The sequence below is a fragment of the Callorhinchus milii genome, unplaced genomic scaffold (genome assembly GCF_018977255.1).
Source record: "Callorhinchus milii isolate IMCB2004 unplaced genomic scaffold, IMCB_Cmil_1.0 Scaffold15, whole genome shotgun sequence".
In the NCBI taxonomy this organism is placed as follows: Eukaryota; Metazoa; Chordata; class Chondrichthyes; order Chimaeriformes; family Callorhinchidae; genus Callorhinchus; species Callorhinchus milii.
In genome coordinates this window covers 6,064,905-6,087,176 of record NW_024704756.1, presented here as the reverse complement: position 1 = coordinate 6,087,176, position 22,272 = coordinate 6,064,905, and the positions used below count along the sequence as shown (strand labels likewise).

The 22,272-nt window shown below is 35.1% G+C and overlaps 1 protein-coding gene across 5 annotated transcripts in view; it reads left to right on the top strand.

Moving 5' to 3' along the window:
* Positions 1 to 22,272, top strand: part of diaph2 (diaphanous-related formin 2) — a 275,153-nt gene that overhangs the window by 79,468 nt on the left and 173,413 nt on the right. For all 5 annotated transcript variants that reach the window (XM_042340670.1, XM_007891859.2, XM_007891858.2 and 2 more), the window contains 7 exons: positions 1,423 to 1,541; positions 3,135 to 3,251; positions 4,615 to 4,733; positions 7,356 to 7,420; positions 9,466 to 9,570; positions 14,076 to 14,402; positions 20,764 to 20,878. In XM_042340670.1, the coding sequence (XP_042196604.1) occupies positions 1,423 to 1,541; positions 3,135 to 3,251; positions 4,615 to 4,733; positions 7,356 to 7,420; positions 9,466 to 9,570; positions 14,076 to 14,402; positions 20,764 to 20,878 (967 nt within the window). The remainder of the gene's footprint in view (positions 1 to 1,422; positions 1,542 to 3,134; positions 3,252 to 4,614; positions 4,734 to 7,355; positions 7,421 to 9,465; positions 9,571 to 14,075; positions 14,403 to 20,763; positions 20,879 to 22,272) is intronic.

Here is a 22,272-nt window from a genome sequence, read left to right as displayed (position 1 = left end):
ATTTCATCATGATACCAAAATATTTATATACTACAGTCAATATTCATGAACCAACCTTCTCTACTGCTAATAATGTAACAAGGCTAATATTTGGTGATAATTGAAGTGCAGAAGAATAGGTGTGAGTTGACTAAGGCTAACAGTAGAATGATTTCTCAAAAGGACGAGGGGAATGTTTTGGGGAACAATGAAATGCAGTGCAAGAACCCTGTCAGTAGGCACTGAGAATTTTGCTTCAGTTCAGGNAAAAAAATGGGGTATAACAGATGCTATTCAAATGCAGGAAATTGACTCTCATTTAATGGAGAAGAGAAAAACAAAAAACAAGGCAAATACAATACAAATTTACATTTATATTGTGCCTTTCACATTGGAATGATGTCCCAAAGTGCTTGAGCATACTTTCATATAGGGAGGACTTTCCAAGGAGCTTGACCCTGCTGATTGGGCAACCAAGTATTGGTTGGGAAGGGGAAAGAAGACCAAAAGGTATGTCTTGAGATTAATTCAAAATAATTAGAAATACAGAGAGAAAATTAAACCCTTGTTGATGGGAAGAGAGTTGATAGGAGAACAAAGAAATACTTGAAAACTGAATAACTAGATGAGTTTGAATCAGGTTCAGCTATCTCGATGCTGAAATAAATACTAATACAATTCATTTGATTGTAAGTGTTTTTTTTCACAAATTCTTTCCTGAACAATTGGTCAAGAATTTTTATGAACCATCACAATTTAGTCATTTGAAGTTGATTAATTCTGCAGCCTGTTTCGGTAACTTTCATCTTTCTTTGGAAAGCAGTGGGTGTGGAAAAGAGGGGATATATTTGTTTTTGTTCTTAACGGATCAAAAACTGTTTGACATACTTAATACGGTTATTATATTGTTCATCATTACTATATTTAAGGAAATTTAAATTTTATTTAATTTTCTATTACATAGAAATTGTAATACATAATTAATTATATGGATTGAATATAATTATTGTCATTCAAAGCAACAATTCTGGAACAGGCTGTTAATATTTAACAGAATATTTGAACAATTCATTATCCTTTTTGCTCACTGCTTGTGTAACAATAACATCATGAATAAAGTACCTTATGTTTAGGAGAGATTAAATCATCGTTCAAGCAGTACTTTAACTACAAATTTTAACTGTTTATTTGCCTTTCTGTTTGTGCTCAATATCAATATCAAATAATCAGGAAAATATTTGGTTATTTGTTTTAACAAGTTATTAATGATACATTAAGTTTTGATGAGACATCGTAAGCAGAAACCAAAGAAAACTACCTCAATATAAATCATGTTCATGCAGTTGCAGCATTAATGTTGCCCTAGTCTTTGACTGAGATGGATTGAACCCTTCTGTTTTCTAATAAATTTCTTAGGTTAAAATAGATTTGTTTTGTAAATAGGTGTTGAAAGAGAAAGAGAATGAAGAGCTTGATATCCAATTGAAAGTGTTTGATGAAAACAAGGAGGAAGATTTCATTGAGATATCACATCGTTTAGAGGACATCCGATCAGAGATGGAATATCCTTTTCAGAATCTTTTTAAAATTATTCACAGCTATCTTGTGTCAGACTAATCAAACTAGAAAACCATCATTATGTTAATATACTACTGTAGTTTACTTTATTGAAAATACACTGACCATGGGAACTCGTATGTGGTTAAATTTACTTAATTATTACGGTTTTAAATATGGGATGAGTGAAGCTTTGCTCTCGTTAAGCCTATTGAGTTAGTGTACCTGACAGCCTTGGTTGTGTTTAACAGGAGTTTATAAGTTGCTTTTTTATAAAAAAGGTTTTTAACTTAATGAAGAAATGAATCTATCAAATAATCCCTGAGGTCTTTATTTTCCATGTGATGATTTGATATAGTCTGTTTTTTTTATTTAATTATGTTGGCAGGTATGAGATGTCAGCAATGGATGATGCATTGCTTATAACTTGCATTTAGGTACATATGGATAAAGCAGGAAACCTATCAAAAACATTATCCCAGCTATCTGGTTTAATTTATTTATCAAAGAAAAATGGTTATACTTAGTATTGCTCTTAAGGCTTTTACCTTTGTTGCAGAAAAGAAAGAGAATCTACCTATCTTTATCTGACACTAATTCCTTGATGTAAGGTTTTCTAATTAAAAAAGGTTGCTCAGAAAATGTAATGATTCGATGGTGCTAACTCTCCGTTATGAGTTGCAACTGTATCTCCTCCAGATGAGCACAATTTGTTTAAAAATGGAAAATATTCCCACTTTAGCCACCTCTATCACAGAATTATACAGCACAGAAGGAGGCAATTCGGCCCATCGTGTCTGTGCCGGCTTATTTTATTTCAAAATACACTGACCATGGGAACTCAGATACTAATTATTGTTGCCTTGTTCTATAAATTCAACTATTCTTAAAACGTTTCCTCTGCTTCAAAAATGCAAATGCAAGGATTATTTGAATTTGCCACAAGATATTTTATATGCTATTTATCGTACCAGAAATGGTCTTTGAAGCACAGGCTTCTATGCATCACAAATGATCAATATATCATACTTCTAAAATAACCTACTTTCACTATTATTTTTTGTAACACATCATCTGTTAATCTTCCTGTAAATTAAAAAGACACCATATTCTTCCTCCTGTTGATGTATTGCTCCAGTTACAGTGCATACTTCAACAATTGGAATACTGCTCAGTGTCCTCTGTCTCGGAGGGTTTGGAGGAAAGAAGATGATTCAATGTATCAGGTATTCTGAGAGCGGTCACACAGGACCATTTTAAACAAGATTAAAATAAACCCACAGTTCTACCACAGTCTTCTTTAATATAAATTACTCAATAACTAAGATATAAACAGTATAGGTATAATATGTTTAGAAATGTATGACAGTTAGATATTAAGAATCTGTATTCTCAAATGATATACTTTAAGTCTGGAAATCTTTGAGGAGTTCTGGACTTCACAAATTAAAACTTTAATTTACAAATAAACCTTTTCACATATTAATCAGACGTATTGTCATTTCAAATTATAATATGTAGAACAAAAATAATAATAATTCCTAGACACATTTTGAGCACCTTGTATTGTATATTTGAGTCCTTAATTTGATTTGTACTGATATAAATGAGGTTTACCATTTGCTGTCGAATATGGTAAAGGATACTGCTGCAGAAAATTACTTGCTTTCGATCTTGCAACACCTACTACTCATCAGGAATGATTATTATATCAGGTGAGAGGTCACTAACAACAAAATTTTTCTTCATTTTGAATGCCAATGTAGTGTCAGAATTGTTCCTTTTTTAAACAATCAAGGAACAAAGTTGTAAGAATTGTTTTGGAGGAAGGCAATCCAACTAATGAGGTTATCAATGCTGAAGTTGGTTACAATATGTAGTTTGCTAAAATTATTGCGAATATAATTTATTGTTGACAAGCGATTACTAAAGGAGAGAATGCAAAATCCTAATTGCCATTTTGCCAATATATTACACTACATGCAGAATTAAAATATGTTTGTAAAAAATGAGGTTTGATGCTTTATAATTGAAAAGATAGAGCATCTGACTATGGCTTCAATAATAAATCTTTGAAGGCTGAAGACATTTAGAATTGTTCAGAAATGCAGATACTGTCTCACAATTGTTCAGTGTATTATGGTTCATTTAAAATGTAAGGTTATTTTGTGCATCAATTTCCGCTAATGGAAAAGGCAATATCATTTATAACCAAGAAGCAATTACGAACACTCTTTCTGAAATTTGTGTTCCATGAATTATTACATCATAGGAAAAGTGAGGAAAATTACAGAGCTGATTCTAATGTATGATTCATGTACTCCAGTAATTTGTGTTTGAACCAGGCTCAGAGATATAATAGCCTACATAATTGGAGTAGAGTACATCAACATGTTGGTTATAAAATGTATATTTGTGCTTAAGGTTCTTTGGCATTAGCCCGAGAGAGAGTTCAGTAACCTTGAACGACCGACAATAAGTATTTCTGTCCTGTGTGCTTTGTGGTTCAGCATTACTCTGCTTTATTTTGTTATTTCTGTTTCCTTTTGGTTTTGTCACATTATGTACAGGGAGACCCTGCATTTTCTGTGCTGTTTGAGGTTCCTTTGTGCACAATCCGCATACATGTTATTCTCCGTTGAAGTCACTTCCTTTGCTAGAAGTGATATGAGCAGTAACCCAGCAACTTGGTTGGAAGCCACTTTCTAGTGTGGGAAGCTGCTGACCCACTCCAGAAGCCAGGCTATTTCAGTATGCAGCATTTAATTTCTGTATTCTACAGAACTACAGAACAGTACTTTTTACATTTTGCCTTTTTTTGCCCTTTTGCCACCTTTTTGTCTTTGCTCCCTCTGTAAGCTGGACTAATTGATGAACCTGAAGGCAAACAATTGCTTATTTAGTGAAATGTTGTGTATGCAATACTCAACATGCAATACCTTTCTCGTAGTTGATCAAATAAAATTGACACGAATATCAAATTAATGCAATCAATTGCATAATTATTGGAGTATTTCTGAGAGACATATTGTTTGGTGTACATTTTTATGACTGATTTCTTGTTTTTAATGCATTCAGACCCCAGTACTACAAGATAATTGAAGAATGCGTTTCTCAGGTAGTGTTGCATCGAAATGGGACAGATCCAGACTTTAGATATCGTAAACGATTAGATGTGGATTTCAGTCACCTTATAGGTATGTATTGGATGTGCTCTCCTGTTTTAAACAATTAAAATATTGATTTGAGTATTGTTTGATGCTCAGAATAATTTTCTGCAATAATTGATTTGATAGTTTCTAACCAAATTTTTACAATAATTGTTTTCTATTACATCTCTGCAATGATTGTGGTAAGTTTCTAATACTATTATAAAACATATCTGAATTCTGAATTTGTTAATGATGTGGAATCTATTAACCGATGAAGCAATTTAAGCAGTAGAAAAAAACTCTTCCCATTGATTCAGACAATATTGTCCTGGCATAATAATAATAATAATAATCCTTGCATTTGATATAGCGCTTTTCACGTCGGGAGGATGTCCCAAAGCGCTTCACAGAACACACTGTAAAGTGAATTGACTGTATATTTGTGGGCGAACGCGGCAGCCAATAGCGCACAGCAATGTCCCACAAACAGTCGTAGACTGAAAATTTATTATTGTTTTTGGTTTTGGAGGGATTATTATTAGGCACTGTGTGGAGTAAGGAAACTTGCCTAAGGTTTCGCCCTGACCTGCCTGGAATTGAACTCAGGTCTCTCGCTTGCAAAGCGAGTGCTCTAACCACTGAGCTACAGGACCCCACAATGCATGGGAATATCATGCATATTTGAACTAATCTGATTCCCGATTGAAAAACACAAGACCGTTGATGCAGTTCCAGTAATTAGCTGATTTGACATAACTGCACATTTTCTGCCAATATTTACTTGTAATCCTTCCCTCTTAACCATGCTGCATAACTTGCACATAACAATATTTTGTTGAGTTTCCGCTCTGAATCTTCGATTATTTGTTTCAATAATGAATAGACTACTTAATCACAAATATAATTAGCTTGTATAACCTCAGTGGAATTCTTGTCACCTGAGGAAGTTAAAGAAAAAAGTTTGAATTCAAGGAACAAAGCTTTGGTAAATTTCACCAGTTAGAAAATGTATCCACCACTAATTATTTCCAACCTTGAAAGCCTGCATCTAGTTTGTATTATTATTTTTCATCACCACATAAATCCATTATTTATTCCATCCTGCAGGGCCTATTGCATTGGATAAATTAATGTAGCAGTACTTACCAACTTTATATTGTTATTAGTAATTGCAAACCAATAGTATAATATAGCTGCAGAGCAAATGCTGGGTCAGACAGATATTCCATTGAAATCTTCACAAGATGGAGAAGTAATGGCAAAGTAACGATGCATGATGATTCTCCAATTCCATTGACATGTGGGTCAGCAAAAGTTTTATCTGGTAGCTTGCTGAAAGCCTGATAATTTATTGCAGTGTTGTTGAAATTCATATTTAGCAAAGCTGTGCATAAGCACACATTTTATAAATTAATTTGACAGGTTAATTTTTAAAGTGATTAAGAAAATGCTAATATTTTTGTATGTGTGCAGAAGTTGGGAGAAATCCTGCAGATTCCTCACAAAGTTCAATAATGACATTACGGAGAATGCAGACTGCAGCCTTCGTAGACTGAGGGTGTTTACAACATGATTTTTTTCTGTTGTATCACTGCATATTCCTTTTATGTTTGAGCGTGCTTTGCCACGAGAGAATTATAAGTCGGAGAGAATCTGCATATCAGTTCAGATATTCAGAGTGCTATGGTTTCATAAAATTATACAGCACAGAAGGAGGCCATTCGGCCCATCGTGTCTGTGCCGACTCTTTGAAAAGAACTATCCAAATCAATCCCACTCCATTGCTCTCTCCCCATAGCCCTGCAAACTTGTCTTCCCCAAATAATTATCTGCTCTCTTAAAAGTTGTTACCAGCCTTTCAGGCAATGCATTCCAGATCCAAACAATTTGCTGTGTGAAAAAATTCTCCTCACCGCTCCTGTTTCTTTTAACAACTATTTTAAATCAGTGTCCTTGGGTTACCAACCTACCCGCCAGTGGAAATAGTTTCTCTTTGTTCACCCTATTGAATCCCCTTATAATTTTGAAAACTCCTATAAAGTCTCCTCTTAACCTTCTCTGCTCAAGGAGAAAATAATCCCAGCTTCTCTCACCTCTCCTGATAACTGAAGTTCCTCATTCCTGGTAACATCCTGGTAAACCTCCTTTGCACCCTCTCCAATGCATTGATATCCTTTCTAAAGTGTGGTGCCCAGAACTGAACATAGTACTCTAACTGAGGCCTAACCAGTGTATTGTAAAGGTTCATCATAACTTACTGACTTTTGTATTCTATTCCCCTATTTGTAAAGCCTAGTATCCCGTATGCTTTTTTAACAGCTATTGACTTGTGTAACTCTTTTCAAAGAGCCGGTACAGACACGATGGGATGAATGGCTCCTGTGCTGTATAGTTCTATGATTCTATGAACAGCTTTATCTATCTGTTCTGTCACCTTCAAAGATTTACTTATATGAACCCCCAGGTCTCTCTGTTCTTTCACCCCTTTTAGGATTGTACCAACCTGGTTGTTTGTTGTAAATATTCTAACAATTTTAATGTGGAACAAATATTGACTTACAGTGGAATATTGTTATTGCAATGGAGGCAAACTCAATATAATCCTTGTTTGCAGTTTTGATATGTGGTGAAACTAAGAGTAAATAATTAATTTTAATTTCTTGACAGATCATTGTGTTGATAAATTTAAAGTTGAAGAAAGTGAACAAAAGGCATTAGAATTTTCCAAAAAGGTAAGACCACAAAAAACAACCTGAACTAAAAGAGAATTGGTGGGGTAATTGTTTATTTTGGGAGACAAGAGAGAGAAGAAACTTTGTTTCAAGTTCACAGCATATTGATATTCTCTAATCAATATGTGGTGGGTTTACTTCATTACAAAATGTCGCATTACAAAGAACAACTTCCTGCATTCTAATATGTTTTTTCAGAATCAACTGAGTGATATTTAACACACTCCAGGATGCCTTCAATTAGAGATGAGCAATCATAGACTGGAAAGGAACAACCACAGAATATTTTTTTCTGTTAAACTCAATGACTGCAACACATTTTAATTTGAAATAATTTTTATTACAATAATGTTGGGCCCTGATCTTTATTGAAATTAAGTTTAATTTAAAGATGCAAGAGCTTCAAACTGTACATGTTCTTTGGACTGTTTGGTACTGAGTTGTTTAGCAGGGATTACTGTAATTAGAAAACCAAGTCAAAGTAATGAAACAATTTTATCAACTCTTAAGCAAGTTGTTTATACGTGGAGAAGTGCTTCAAGACGCCATCCGTTGTGAAAGTAGCTACATAAATGCAAGTTGTTGTTTAGTAATGAGAATGTATCTTAATAAATACTTGCACTTTATCTCAGAGCATTAAAATATTTTGGCTGATGCATTGATAAAAAGACAATCTAAATGAGAGAACAGAACAACAAATTAATTTGTGTAGCGACTTCCATGTTGGAAGAAAAATAAACCATGTACAGAATTATAAGAAGAAATCAGCTTGGTATTATGGGTAGAAGATTGTGCATGACAACATTTGAGTTATTTGAAGAAATAGCAATTTGTGAAAAGCAAAAAACTCCATGGACTCATATTTAGATTTTAGCAAAGCTTTTGACACAAGTGCCACAAACATTGTTCTACAAGCTTGGGATCTTCTGAAGTGGCATGAAATTGGCTAGATTATAGGAAGCAGTGAGTAGTTTCACATTGGCATGGAAGGAAATAATTAGTGAGGTGCCTCAGGGAGCAGTGCTAGGACTGGTGTTATTTACACTGAACATTGATGATTAAAATTGGGAAAGCAAACCAAAATTATTTTCTTGGAAGGAGAACCAGGATGACTAAATACAGATGTTTCTGCATAGATCAGTCGGTTGGGCTGCAAAGTGTCGAAATGTCATTTAATGTGGCCAATTGCAAAATAATGAGATTTGAGAAGGAAAATAATCGCTGAAATCTAACTATACATTGTTGGACTACATGATACTAATAGGAGAGGGCTGTGGGGAAAATAATGAATCTCTGGCTGTGTAGATAGAGGAAAGAGCTGCAATTTTTTGAAAAATATTGCATTTTTTTTGTTAATGTGCGAATGTTAAGTTTTTGCAGCATAAATAATAGAGTGGAGTACTTCCAGTATTGTAAGTGCTATATTTTAGCTTTAGAGATGCTTATGTCTGATCCAATTATTTGGTGCACAGTCAAATGGGCTCACTTACCATGTTCATCCTGATAGCTAAATTTAAATGGTAAATTTGTCAGTTTTGGGTAGAAGATACTGCTAATAATGTGACCCAATTGAGTCACCCACCAGATCCTCGTAATTTGATTGGGTCACATTATTAACAGCACCATTATTTCTGGCTGGAATTCACCTTGAATGAAGTTGATAATTTTATACCACATCTTTCTTGCATTGATCTTAAACCCTCCTGTTTGTGTTCCTTGTTTCTGAATTGCAATATATTTCTTCTCTCCTTCCCCACAAGGGTTATCTTCTGAAAACAACCAGATGTCGATTCAGAGAAGTGCTTGGTGGGGAATTATATGTCAATGTCAATACTGGCAGAAAGCTAGTACAGTAAAGAACTGTTAAAAAGAGGTGGTGATGGGGGAGGGTTGTGCTCTGGTATGCTTGATAAGTAAAAGAAAATGCCCTACTCTCTAACTTGAATATCAGGTTAGCCAAATGTAATGTCAGGTTATTTTTCCATTGTGTAGAAATTATTAAGTTACATACAGCTGCTAGAATTCGTTGATATGTTTTGTTCCAGTTTAATGAAGAGTTTGCAGCTCGGCAGGAAGCACAGACCGAGCTTCAGAAGAGAGAAGAAAAAATAAAAGAGCTTGAACTGCAAGTCCATCAACTACAAGCTGAGGTAGTGGAAATAGATATCAACTTTGTATCTTTTTGCAATGAATAACTGGAGGACAGAAATATGTTACATGGGTGTAAAATTACCTTACCACACAGTAAGCCTTTCTTTAGTATTATTACGAAGTCCATACTTTGGGTTGCTCTGCAGTATATTGGAATGGAAATGGTTTGAATATTATGGGGAATAACAAGAAATTCTGAATCTTTGAAGCCTAAATCTCACATGGGTGGTGGAAAATACGGGAGAAGGGGGAAGAAGCAGGAGATACAGCAAGTGCACATGTCAGTGATGCCGTGTGATCGGTGACTTTTAGATGTGCTGACTGCTATCACACCTCATTATAAGGCTGGTTGGGATTTTATGGGCACACATACATACAGACAGACAGACAGACACACACACACACAATTACCGCAATATAACCAGGCTCTACTGTAGGTAGAAAAACAGTTTGCATGGACATACTTGCTTTAAGGTATGTTATGCTAATTAGGAGCCTTGAACACGTTTGGTAATGTTGGTAACAAGCAGACTATATTACAGTGCAGAATTAACTCCCAGTGTCGACCTCCACTTCAAATGTGTGGGCATGATTGGGAATAATTATCAATGCATGCCACTAAAACTGATGTCGATAGATTTTCAAATTTACATGCTCTTGGGAAATTCTTTAAAGAATGTTAATGAATCATCCACTACATTATATTCAGTTGCTTTCAGTTGAAACTTCCCTCAAGTATTTGATTAGAAGTATTATAGTTTAAATAAAATAAGCATTGTGTGGAAGTAAAGGAGGAAGGCATATGAATGCAAATTAATTGCAATCTGTTTGAACAAGAGCAATTAGAAAACTGAAAACTGCTAAATAGTACGACAGCCTTCCAAACCCTTGTGTTCTTTCTTGAACACAATTGCTTTTCAACTATTGGGTGTCATCAAACGTTTTCCTTTATTTTGAAGTGGAGTCAACATAGAGAGAATTAGAATTGACAACAAAAGCAATATTACCTCTTGACATTATACAAAGAATCCAATTTCAGCTTTGAATATCCATAGCATGTTCCATTGTTACATTATAACTCCAAAAGAAAAAAAACATTGCTTGAATCAATAAGATCATAAGAAATGCTAGATGAAAAAAGACCAAGGTCTATCTAGTTTGCATTCCACCTTCCTGGCGGTCACATGCACGTATGTCCTGAACTACCTATGTACTATATCCCATAAAGATATTCCTAAAAGAAAACTATCTAGTCTGTGTTTGAAAGAATCAACACTTCTTGTTTCAACCGTCTCCCAAGGGAGCCTGTTCCACAGGTTCATTGTTCGCTCACTGAAATAGTGTTCGTGTAGATTCGTTCTGAATTTACCCTCCTTCAGTCGCAGGTTGTGTCCTCTGATTTTACTATTCTGGACAAGTTGAAACAGCCTGTCATGTTCTGTATTGTCTAACCCCTTTAAGATCTTAAAGACAGCAGTCATGTCACCTCTCGATCTTTTTTCCAGTGTGAACATGCCCAATTTACTTAGTCACTCCTCATAGTCCAGTCCCTCCATTCCCTCAATCATTTTGGTTGCCCTCCTCAATATCTTTTCGATTTCTCCAATATCCTTTTTATACTACGGTGACCAGAACTGATTTTTGAAAGATTTGGGCTAGCGTTTCTGTGACTTCCTCCCTTAGTTCCTTAAGAATCCTCGGATGCAATTTATCCGGCCCCTAAGATTTATTTACCTTAAATTTGCACAGCTGTCTGGCAACCATGCTGGTAGTGATATGAATAATGACATCCTTGAGTTCTCTTTCTAAACAGATAAGTTACCCGTCTCCTCCTTGGTAAAGACTGAATGCAAAAAAATTATTTAGTATTATTGCAGCCTGTGTAGCATTATTGTGTCATGTTGTCTCCAGAACCCACCGAACTCTATTCCCACAAAATTACAGTCAATTCACTTTACAGTGTGTTCTGTGAAGCGCTTTGGGACGTCCTCCCGATGTGTAAAGCGCTATATCAAATAGAAGGATTATTATTATTATTATTGCTTGTTTTGCTTTTACTCTTAATGTAACTAATTTTGTTTTGTAATTATCCTTCACATTTCTTGCCATGTTCAATTTAAAGCTTTTTTTTGCCATTTTGATGCCTTTTTGGCAGTCCTGGCATGCCTTCTGGTATTGAATCCCACTTTATTCTTCATGGCTTTAAATGCCTCTTTTTTTCCTCTTCATGATTTGCTTTGTAGCCCCGTCTGACCAGGCAGGAATGCCTTCAAGCTTGGTACCTTTGCTTCACATGGGTAAACATTGTCCCATTGCCTTCATAATCACCTCCTTGAAGGTGTCCTTTATGTCCTCCACTCGCAGTGCGATATTTCAGCCTGCCAGGCCCGCTCCGACTGGACTTCTCAAACGCAGTCAGACCTCTTGATATTTGTCAGTTTTGTTTGGGTTTTTCTAACCTCACCAATTCTTGTGATGTCAAATGTGACTGCATTGAGATCATTGTTGCTTAATGCTTCTCGCACCTTTATGTTGGAGTTTGGTCATCACTGTTGCTCACTGTCAAATCCAAGATATTATCTCTCCTTGTTAGTTAGCTCTTTTAGAAACTGAGTCATAAAATAGTCTTCATTTAACTCTAGAAACCCCTTCCCTATCTTATCAGTAGATGCATTATTATCCAAATCAATTTTGGGTAAGTTAAAATCACCAACTAGTATGGTTGGTCCCTAACTAGTGACCTTCGTTATCTCATCCCACAGTTCCAGATCGAGGCTTTAATAATGAAGTGACTTTATTGTATTCCTATGCCTGTAGTATAATTCACAAGCAAGATTAGCTTCCAGTATTTTGCCTTAGTAGCCATTTATTTCTATATGATCTTTGGCAGTGAATGGAGGTTATTCAACTACAAGGGTCATTGCAATCAAGCCCAATTGTGCCTTCAATCCAGGATCCACAAATGTGCATCTCCAACATAGCTGTGGGATAGGGATTAAGGGATGCTGCAATATTCTCAAGAGAATTGAGGCCAATTGTAAATTTGCTACATTTCCTCAGTTGAGATTAAAGCTAAGTACTCAAATCTGTATAACCCAATCGTTCCATGGATAAACTCACTGAAGGCAGATGGAATTTAATGTGGGGAAGTGTGAAGTTATTCACCTAGGTAGCAAAAATAGAAAAACAGATTCTTTTCTAGAAGGGGAGAGATTAGATAGTGTTAGTGTTCAGAGGGATTTGGGTGTCTTGTACTCTTGTACTCTAAACCTTTTGCAATGACACCAGTCTCAAAAAGTTAGTTTGCAGGTGCAGCAAGCAACTAAGAAGACAAACGGCATGTCAGCGTTCATTGCAAAAGGTGTAGAGTACAAGAGTAGGGAAGTCTTGCTGCAACTTTATAGGGCCTTGGTGAGACCGCACCTAGAGTATTGTGTGCAGTTTTGGTCTCCTTATTTAAAAAAGGACATACTTGCCTTAGACGGGGTGCAGTGTAGATTCACTCGGTTAGTTCCTGGGATGAGGGGACTGACCTATGAGGATAGGCTGAATAAACTTGGGCTGTATTCACTAGAGTACAGAAGAATTAGGGGAGATCTTATTGAAACATATAAGATTCTTAAAGGGCTGGATAAAGTAGGCACAGAGGGATTGTTTCCCCTGGTAGGAGAATCTATAACCAGGGGTCACAGTCTTAAAATTAAGGGTCAGCCTTTTAGAGCAGAGTTGAGGAAACATTTCTTCACTCAGAGGGAAGTGAATTTAAGGAATTCACTACCCCAGAAGGCTGTAGTTGCTCAGTCCTTGATCATTTTCAAGGCTGAGACTGATCGATTTTTAAAAAATGGAGGGATTAGGGGATATGGGAATAGGGCAGGTAATTAGAGTTAGGTCAGAAGATCAGCCATGATCTTATCGAATGGCGGGGCAGGCTCGAGGGGCCGAATGGCCTACTCCTGCTCCTAATTCTTATGTTCTTATGAAACCATTCAGGCAGACGGAAGTCCAATTTTTAGTCCAGCTTGGCAAATAATACTAAGTGTGAACTTGGTACTCAGTGCTCTCAAGTCAAAGTTTTGCATTCTGAAAATGTTTGTAAACCTACAATACTCTTTCCAACTATTGGTTCAATGAAAGCTAACATGAATAAACATAGGCATGTTTGATGTACGACAGTTCCAATTGGTGGAATAATGTTTGCAAAATGCATTTTAAAAAAAAGATAATTTACATTTAACAATGTATCTGACTGTGGGCTTCCAGGATTACCTACGTATTAACTAATGTAACCGACAAGGCAGCTGGATAAGCCAAAATATATTAAAACTTTTTGTGTGAATTGTGTGTTTGTCATGGGATTACAAAAGTAGCATTTGATTTATATGTTGAGATTTATTCATAACCACATGAAAAATAATGTTACTGCTCATTTGTGTAACTGAGATTATTACCATTGTATTCATCTGTATAAAGTTTTTAAAATTGGTCAACGTTTTCTTTACAGTGTAAAGCAGCTCCTGCTGGTTCAGGTGTACCCCCACCTCCCCTGCTCACAGAAGGAGCTCAACCCCCTCCTCAAGCACCACCCCCTCCAACCGCCCTTCCAGGAAGCATTCCTCCACCTCCGCCCCCACCACCACCACCTCCGGGATGTGTGCCACCACCTCCTCCTCCTCCTCCACCACCTTTCTGTGGTCCGGGGATTCCTCCTCCACCTCCATTTGGAGGTGCACCTCCTGCTTTTGGGGCTCCTGTCGTGTTGCCACATGGACTCCAAGCTAAAAAGCAGTACAAGCCAGCAGTTACCATGAAAAGAGTCAACTGGTCCAAGGTGAGCATATATGAGATTGTGTTTGATGTCTTGTGGTAATATGAGATTCTGTGTTGTAATGCTGTCTTATTTTTTCAAACTTCTGAATAGCTTATATTAAAGCAAACTTTTGCTTGATGTTTGTCAGATTAGTTTCTGGAACATATTTATAGTATGTTGCATGAGCCGTGATCAAAGTGAAGGTGAATCCATGAATCACAAAATAGACTAAGCATTTAGTCCAAATATTGGAGAATGTGTAGTCTAGTAAAAACAACAACAAATTATAACAAATATAAAAAATTACAGGAAAGTAATTCAAGGTGACAATGAAAAAATACATGTAAGATGACTGAAGCTGAGTTAAAGTAGGAATTTGATAGCATATATATTTGGGAGCTTGCTGTTGCTGAAATTAGATATCCAAAATGGATATTTTAGGAGATGGGTGAAGGTGCTCATTTGAATTCTTAAGAGATGAAATGAGTGGGAAAAAAGTAATGTGCATATTTGATGAATCGGTAACAAATTCAGGCCATTCTATTCTGCAGTGTATGAAGTTCAATTGTAATGTCCTTTTTGACTAGCTGAAGGTATTCTAAACACAAATTAGAATTTTTTTCCAAGGCAGAGTTGTGACAAGGCAAACTAACAAAATGTGTATAACAGTCAAACCTGTCTTCAACAGCCTCTCAGCGGGTCAAAGTGGCCTTTTTATAACTGTAGCCTCCTGAGTAAGGTTTCATTGGGGAATGGTTGTTAACCAGGAGTGATTGCTGAGGCTTGACTGTATTTGTCATATGCCTGATGTGCTTTTGTGTGGGGGAAACAATGGAATAATGGGTTCATGGGAATGATAAGGGATTCAGATGACGGCATACATTCTCAGAGAAAATAGAAAAATCTTATAACTGTCATTTAAAGCCTGAGATTAAAAGCAATCCCTAGATTCAGTTTCATTTTTATCAGGTTTTACCCTGATGTTAGTTATTTTTTATGCTATTCAGAGTAGACATATTTCTTACTGCTTGTCTGAGTGACATTTGCATAAGAGACTTAATCCTTAGCACTGCAAATTGGTTGTGGGAAATGTTGATTATTGGGCTAACTAAGTTGTTAGCTGACACAGTGACACCAAATCACAGTGATAAGTCACTTCACAGGATATTTTACCATAGTGTAGTCATTGTGTATTTATAGGTGAATGTGGCGGTCATTCAGCAAACAACAATGTTCCATGAATAATCGTGAATATGACCATTATTATATAGTTGGAGGGTATTTGGTCAGGATACCAGGAGAAACTCCATTTTCTTTTTGACTAGTGCCACACCTAATGTGCACCTGAATACGCAGACAGAATCTTGGTTGAACATTTCGTCCGAAACGCAGCACCTCTGACAGTGCATTGGAATGTCAGCTTAGACTGAGCTCAAAATCCCATTGTATTGATTATTGGATGCTCGGTCCATTATTTACACTTTCTTTTACAGTTTTCAGAACCTTAGTACTTACAACCTGAAAGCAATGTCACAAGTTTTCCTTATTTTTGTCCATTTCTCCTGTAATATTCTGCAATATTCGCCCACAAATGTACGGTCAATTCACCTTACAGTCTATTCTGTGAAGCGCTTTGAGACGTCGAGAAGATGTGAAAAAGTGCTATATCAAATGCAAAGATTATTATTATGATTATTATATTATTTTGCTCATAATTTTAATGTATGTGAGTGAACTGATGAGTCCATTCAGACTTGATATGGAAATTTTTGCCCATATTTCAGTTTCTCTTTGTGAATTTCTTGAGGATTTCAGCATAATTTTGAATGAAGTGTCCTGCTGAGTTATTGTAGATTAAATCGAGTAACTTAATATAGTGATTCTCTGCTTTGCAGAAAGAGTATTTTCTAGTTAAAAGATTTAGTCTGATCATTTTCAATTCATTTTCAACATTTAAGTTTCTGAAACCTCAGTCTTAATTTTTTTAAAAAAATGACCAGGCATCTTGATAATTTGAGGGCAAAAATGTTTTGGATTATTCAATCTTAATGCTTATGTTTGTCATATAAATTGTGAATACTAATAGGTCTTTCAAGTTCTGAGGTGTACATAACTGCATGAAAAATTGAGTCCTTTTTTTTGTTGAACAAGATTGTATGAAACTCCACTTTAACATGTAATTATTGCAATTTTTAAGGTATCACCTTTTTAAGTCAGTGTATTTTTAAAAAATTGCAGTGCGCTCTTTTTATGAAGTCTCAGAATTGTAAATTATTCTCTAGACTACACTATGATATTCTGCGATAGTGTGGTGCAATATTCTACACAGCAGGTATCAAATGTAGAAGATTTCTTTTGATTTCTGATCTTTAAGTTCAAAAGTTGACTGACTGATGTTCTCATCATTTTTGAATCAATCTATCTAATAAGCTGATTTGATGAATTAAGTAACCTTCAAAATGGGTAGGGTTGGGTACATGAAATTAAAGAAATTGAAAGGATAACTGGAACTTATTAAATTGTTTTTGAGCCACAAATGGCAGTGATAATGCAATTTGTTGAGGAAACACAGTGAAATATTTTGTTGATCTTGTAGAGATGAGTAGTTATTCTGAGGAATACAGATGAGGTTGGTAATGCTTTAAGATGGCACTATTCCCTTAATGGTGACATAATTTTGTTGTTGGAGTCTATCTGTTTCCTTAGGCATGAATATTTAATACTGTCAGAGCAGTAGTTTAGTTGTTTTATTATACCTTTGCATCATAGGAATTTAAGCTGTTTACACAGTCAGAATGCCAGGAAGGTGTTCAACTTTTTTCTGGTTTTGTTCATAAGAGTTGGAAGAGGTGAGAACACACAATAATTTACAATTTAATAATTAAGTTCAATCAACACATTAACTACCAGCATTTGGTGAATGGCTGAAAGCATGGCTGCCAATGGTGGAACAATTTTCCAAATATTGTGTTATCAGCCAAAACATGTTTTACAGTGCCAAAATAGCATTTGCATCAATGATTTTGCAAAATTTATCTTTTACATTATACATTTTTTAAAAAAATGCTTCATGATGAGGCAAAAGTGCTTTATTGCTGTCAGGCATTATTCACTGACGATTGTCTTCTGGATGTGCGAAGACTGCATTGCAGAAAATACAAATGGTCTAAAATACAAGGGTAAGGTTGTTTTCATGCAATCTACACTCCAGAATATTGCTGGAGGGTATAATAACGTATAGTAATTTATCCCACAGTTACAGGAGCTCATTGATAAGGGCAAAGTGAGAGATTTAGAAAAAGTAAATGAGTGCTAAATCTGAGCCTAAGGGAGAAAAGCAGCATAAAATATGTAATGACCTTTTTAAATACACCAAAAATCTCAATCCTCCAAGGACTTTGGTAATAATTCTTTGAATACAAGTATTATAGGAGAGTGGTTTATTCAGTGAACCTTTCTAGCAAAACATTATTTAGTTGTATTCATCATTGTGATTCTGTATTAACTGTTTTAGATATTGAAAGCTTTGTGACAAACCAAAAGAAAAATAGAATGCTGGAAGCATGGAATGAAAACTTAAAATGCTGGAAATGGATATTGGGTCAGCAAGTTGAGAAGAAAGATGAGATAACATTTTCTGTGTGACCCTTCAGTACAATGCTGATTTTCTCAATGAAATACTGAAATTGATCTTCTGGACACTACATTTCCAGCATCTTCTGTTTTAGCTTTTACAAAATATATACTGTCTATGTATATTGTGGAAACAACGTGCATTTGTTTTAAGAAAACGAAGGCACTTGGGTATGTTTTAAATTTTTTGTATTTAGATCCACTTTATCTATCTGGTTTGAGACCTGGAGACAAGATAGGCTTACAGCTTGTTCTTCTACCATCAAGACATAACTCCCCTCTTTTCTCCACCCCGCTCTGAAAGATATTGTAGCTTCGATTTGACCCCTCACTTCAGGAAGCCCGTCACAGCGCTGTGGCTTGTGTTAGCAGTGTGCATATTTTAGTATGCTAGATAGTTTGATAGCTTCTTAGCTAGAGCTAAATAATAACTTAATGATGGTATTTTGAAATGCACTCTTCTGAAGTAAAGAACTGCTTGCTTTCAACCATTATGCTACTTCACTACAGATTAAAGTTAATGTAGGAGTCTGATTAAACAAAGGANTTTTTTTACTGGAAACAACTATTGCTATAGTCATTGATATTTTTTCTCTCAAAACATGATTTGTCAGCACATAATTTTATCACTTATTTATCTGTTCTCAAATTTAAATAGGGATTATTTGTCTTTTATAATCATAACTATTAATAAATCTCAACAGCATTAAAATTTACATTTATTTTCAAATGGACTCCAGTGAAATGCTGTTGCACTCAGAAGCTTCCTCTCTTATTAAGCATATTATTATGTCATTTTAATTTTCTTTCATTCCATGTTGAATCAGGAATCTAACTAGTTCTTTGAATGTTTCAATGGACTGTTCTCATTTTGTTAGATAATAATTAATGATGCTTATCACATCAGAGAGCTTCATAGTTTTCTACAAATTCCAGTGAGTATGACTATGTAAGCAAGCATGATGTTTGTGTACAGCAATATCCCACACACAGCCGTGAAGTGAATATTTGTTTTATCTGGAGGATTGTTGACCTGGACATTTGGAGAAACTTCTTTTTTTTAATTGTGCTATGGGATCTTTAATGTGCATCCGAGCAGGCAGACAGGATGTCAGTTTAACATCTCATCCAAAGGTGAAACCTCAGACAATGCAGCACATCCCAGCAGTGTTAGTCAAGACTGTCAGCTCAAATTCCCAATTTGGGGCTTGAATCCAAACCGTCTGACTCAGAGACAAGAGTGCTACCAACCGAGCCAACCTGACACCTTGTATTTACCTCAGCACAGGTTAAAGGTCTTATGTGTGTACGGTGGGACTTATTGTCTCAGTTTTACAGTCAGTCAAAACTTTATCATCCAACTGTTGGGAAGCATGAACACTAGAATTTTTCTTTGAAAATTCTATGCAGAACTTTAATGATTAAAATTGATTAATTATATTAGTTTTAGTAATTAAAATAGTCTCAAATTATGGTTTTGTAAAATTGGTAATATTTCTGCAAATATGATGGCTTTCTAATGGTATTTTCATTGTTGAGGTCATGGACTACCTGCCAATACTAATTGGAGTAGATTACTGTGTAATGTACTTGGATATTATGTACTTTCAACTAATTAGCTTTAACCTCATCCATTTTTGATTAATTAGCACAATCAAGTGAAAAAGTAAAAGATATTTCTCTGAAAGTTTAGAAGAATCTGAAATGTTAAAATAAATTGTTTTTTTTGGAATAAGGCTTTGTCTGCTTCTGACCTGATTTTAAATGTATAAATTGAGAGATGAATTCAATGTTTCATGTGGCAAAAGATCAGAGGAAAACTAATCATTGATGTGCATACATGTCTAATATTTGGAGGCAAATTAAATCATGGTTTAGCATGAATCTGCAAAAAATGATATCCATAGAAATCAATGTTTTTTATTAGGAATTTGATAGCAATTTTCCTTGCTATCATTATCTGGAAATTTTGCATAGATTTACATACTGTACAGCACAAAAACAGGCCATTCAGTACTCATCTGTACTGATATTTATATTCCACATTGAGCATCTACCCACTTCTTACTCCATCCCATACGCCTTTATTCCCTTCTCACTCATATCTAGTGTTCTCTTAAATGCATCTATACTATCTAATAATAGATATATACCACAGAAGACCATTCAGAATATTGTGTGCAATTGTCAACTACCCATTGAAGCTATATTCTAATCCAGGTTCCCTGCTCTTTCTCGTGATTATCAGAGCATGTTGAACCACATGTTCAACATTGTGATTCAAAGACGCAGCCATTTAAAGATGTTCATAGCACATTGCACAAAATACACTCAAAATGTAAGAGCATTACTTGATTAAGTAATGCATATTATAAAGTACTTTTTATTACAGAAGTAGTCATTTTACAGGTTTAATTGTAATCTGAAAGGTTTTTAAGGAATGTAATAATCCATTTAAAATTAAAGAGACGAATGAATGCAATTTTGCTGATAAAAATTATGTTCTGAACATTTTAATTGTTTCTTCAATTAAGAATTATGGTGCAACACAATGTAAAAAAGGACATCAATGTTTCATTTTTGCTCCGTTACTAAATGTTGACAGATGATTGCCTAAAACAAAAAAGCAAATTTAAGTGTTAATAGTATACACATCTTGATATTCTGCATTTGAATACTGATTCATTGTTGTACTTATGTTAAAGATATAAGATTGCAAAAATCAATCCATTTTGTATTTTAATTTCAGATTGTACCTCAGGACATGACGGAGAAATGCTTTTGGATAAAGATCAAAGAAGAAAACTTTGAGAGTACTGATCTGTTCTCTAAACTAATGCTTAGTTTTGCCACCCAGACAAAAGGTATTCATATGTGCCACGCATCTTGAAATTGAATTTCAGGGCAAAACTATTTTGACTTTGACACATTCCACTTTGTGCTAAACTGCAAGTACTAAATATTTAACTTGTCAGCTATACTGCAGGTACCAATTCAATAATAACTGGCACCAGTTATGGCTCTTTCCAAGCAGGTCAGAATAGTTATGTTCCTCCTGTGCCTTAAGCAAAGTGGAGCACTGTACATGTATATTTATATTTGTGCAGTGTTCCAATGACTTGAGTTTAAGTATTGGTGACATTCTAATGTTACGACAGTCAGCTTTTTATTTACTACATGAAAAAGGCCAATTGAATGGATGACCTGAATTCTTTTTCAGCTTTAAAATTGGATTATGTCAATTTGACATAAAACCTGTTGTATAACTTGTAAGAAAATATTAAGATTAACTTGTGAAAGTATATATATTATTTTAATTGGGGAATGAATAGAACTATTTGGTTGAGGGTTAAGGACTCTTGTATTTCATAGCTACATAATGGCATTTGTCTGATTGCACATCACCCTCGATGGTGACAATGTTGCTTTACTGACTGGAATTTTCTGTCCGAATATACAAAGCATTTATTTCAAATGAGATGATGCTCTTCTTCAGACTTGAGTCAAAAGGTTTGCAATGTGCTAAATCATCTCAACATAATGTGGAGCGAATCCAGGAATCTTGAGAGTTGCATTCACAATTCCTATCCTCTCAAGGTTTGCAAATGATGAGATGGCATGTGATATTTTCTCATTTAGAGGTTTAGATCCAGGTTTTGTGAATCAATTATAATCAACCCATACAGAATTTAAATGTATAACTTGTGAAAAAAAATGTTAAGATTAACTTGTGAAAGTATTTTTTTTAACCTGAAGAAGGACGAATAATGATATTCCAATTTGCATATTTTTGGCATAATGACTGGATGCTTTTTGGCAAGATTTAAGTTTGAATCCAATGGGAATGATAGATTATACCTAGAATTACTGGTAAAAGAAAGATTAAAAATAGAGAGAGGGTGCTGGTAAAACATTTACTTGTGTTGCCTTGGAATGTAAACATTTTATTGGGGACTGCTGCCATTTGGAAACTGAACAATAGGACAGCTGTTGCAAGGTCACTTGAGAACATCCCAAACAGACTTTTGTCATTTCATCCTGTTCCTTTTCCTAATTTGAAACAAAATTTGTTTCAGCTCACAATGGAACGTATCCCTTATTATAAGTGGAAAAATGCATTTGCCTCATACATGTAACTTGTGTTTTTAAAAAAATTGAGTTGAGTGGATTTTTACTATCTGATGAGAAATTATATTTTGTCTTTTAGGTATAGAAGTATACATTTGGATTTATTAGATGAGCAGAATCTTTCTTTTTT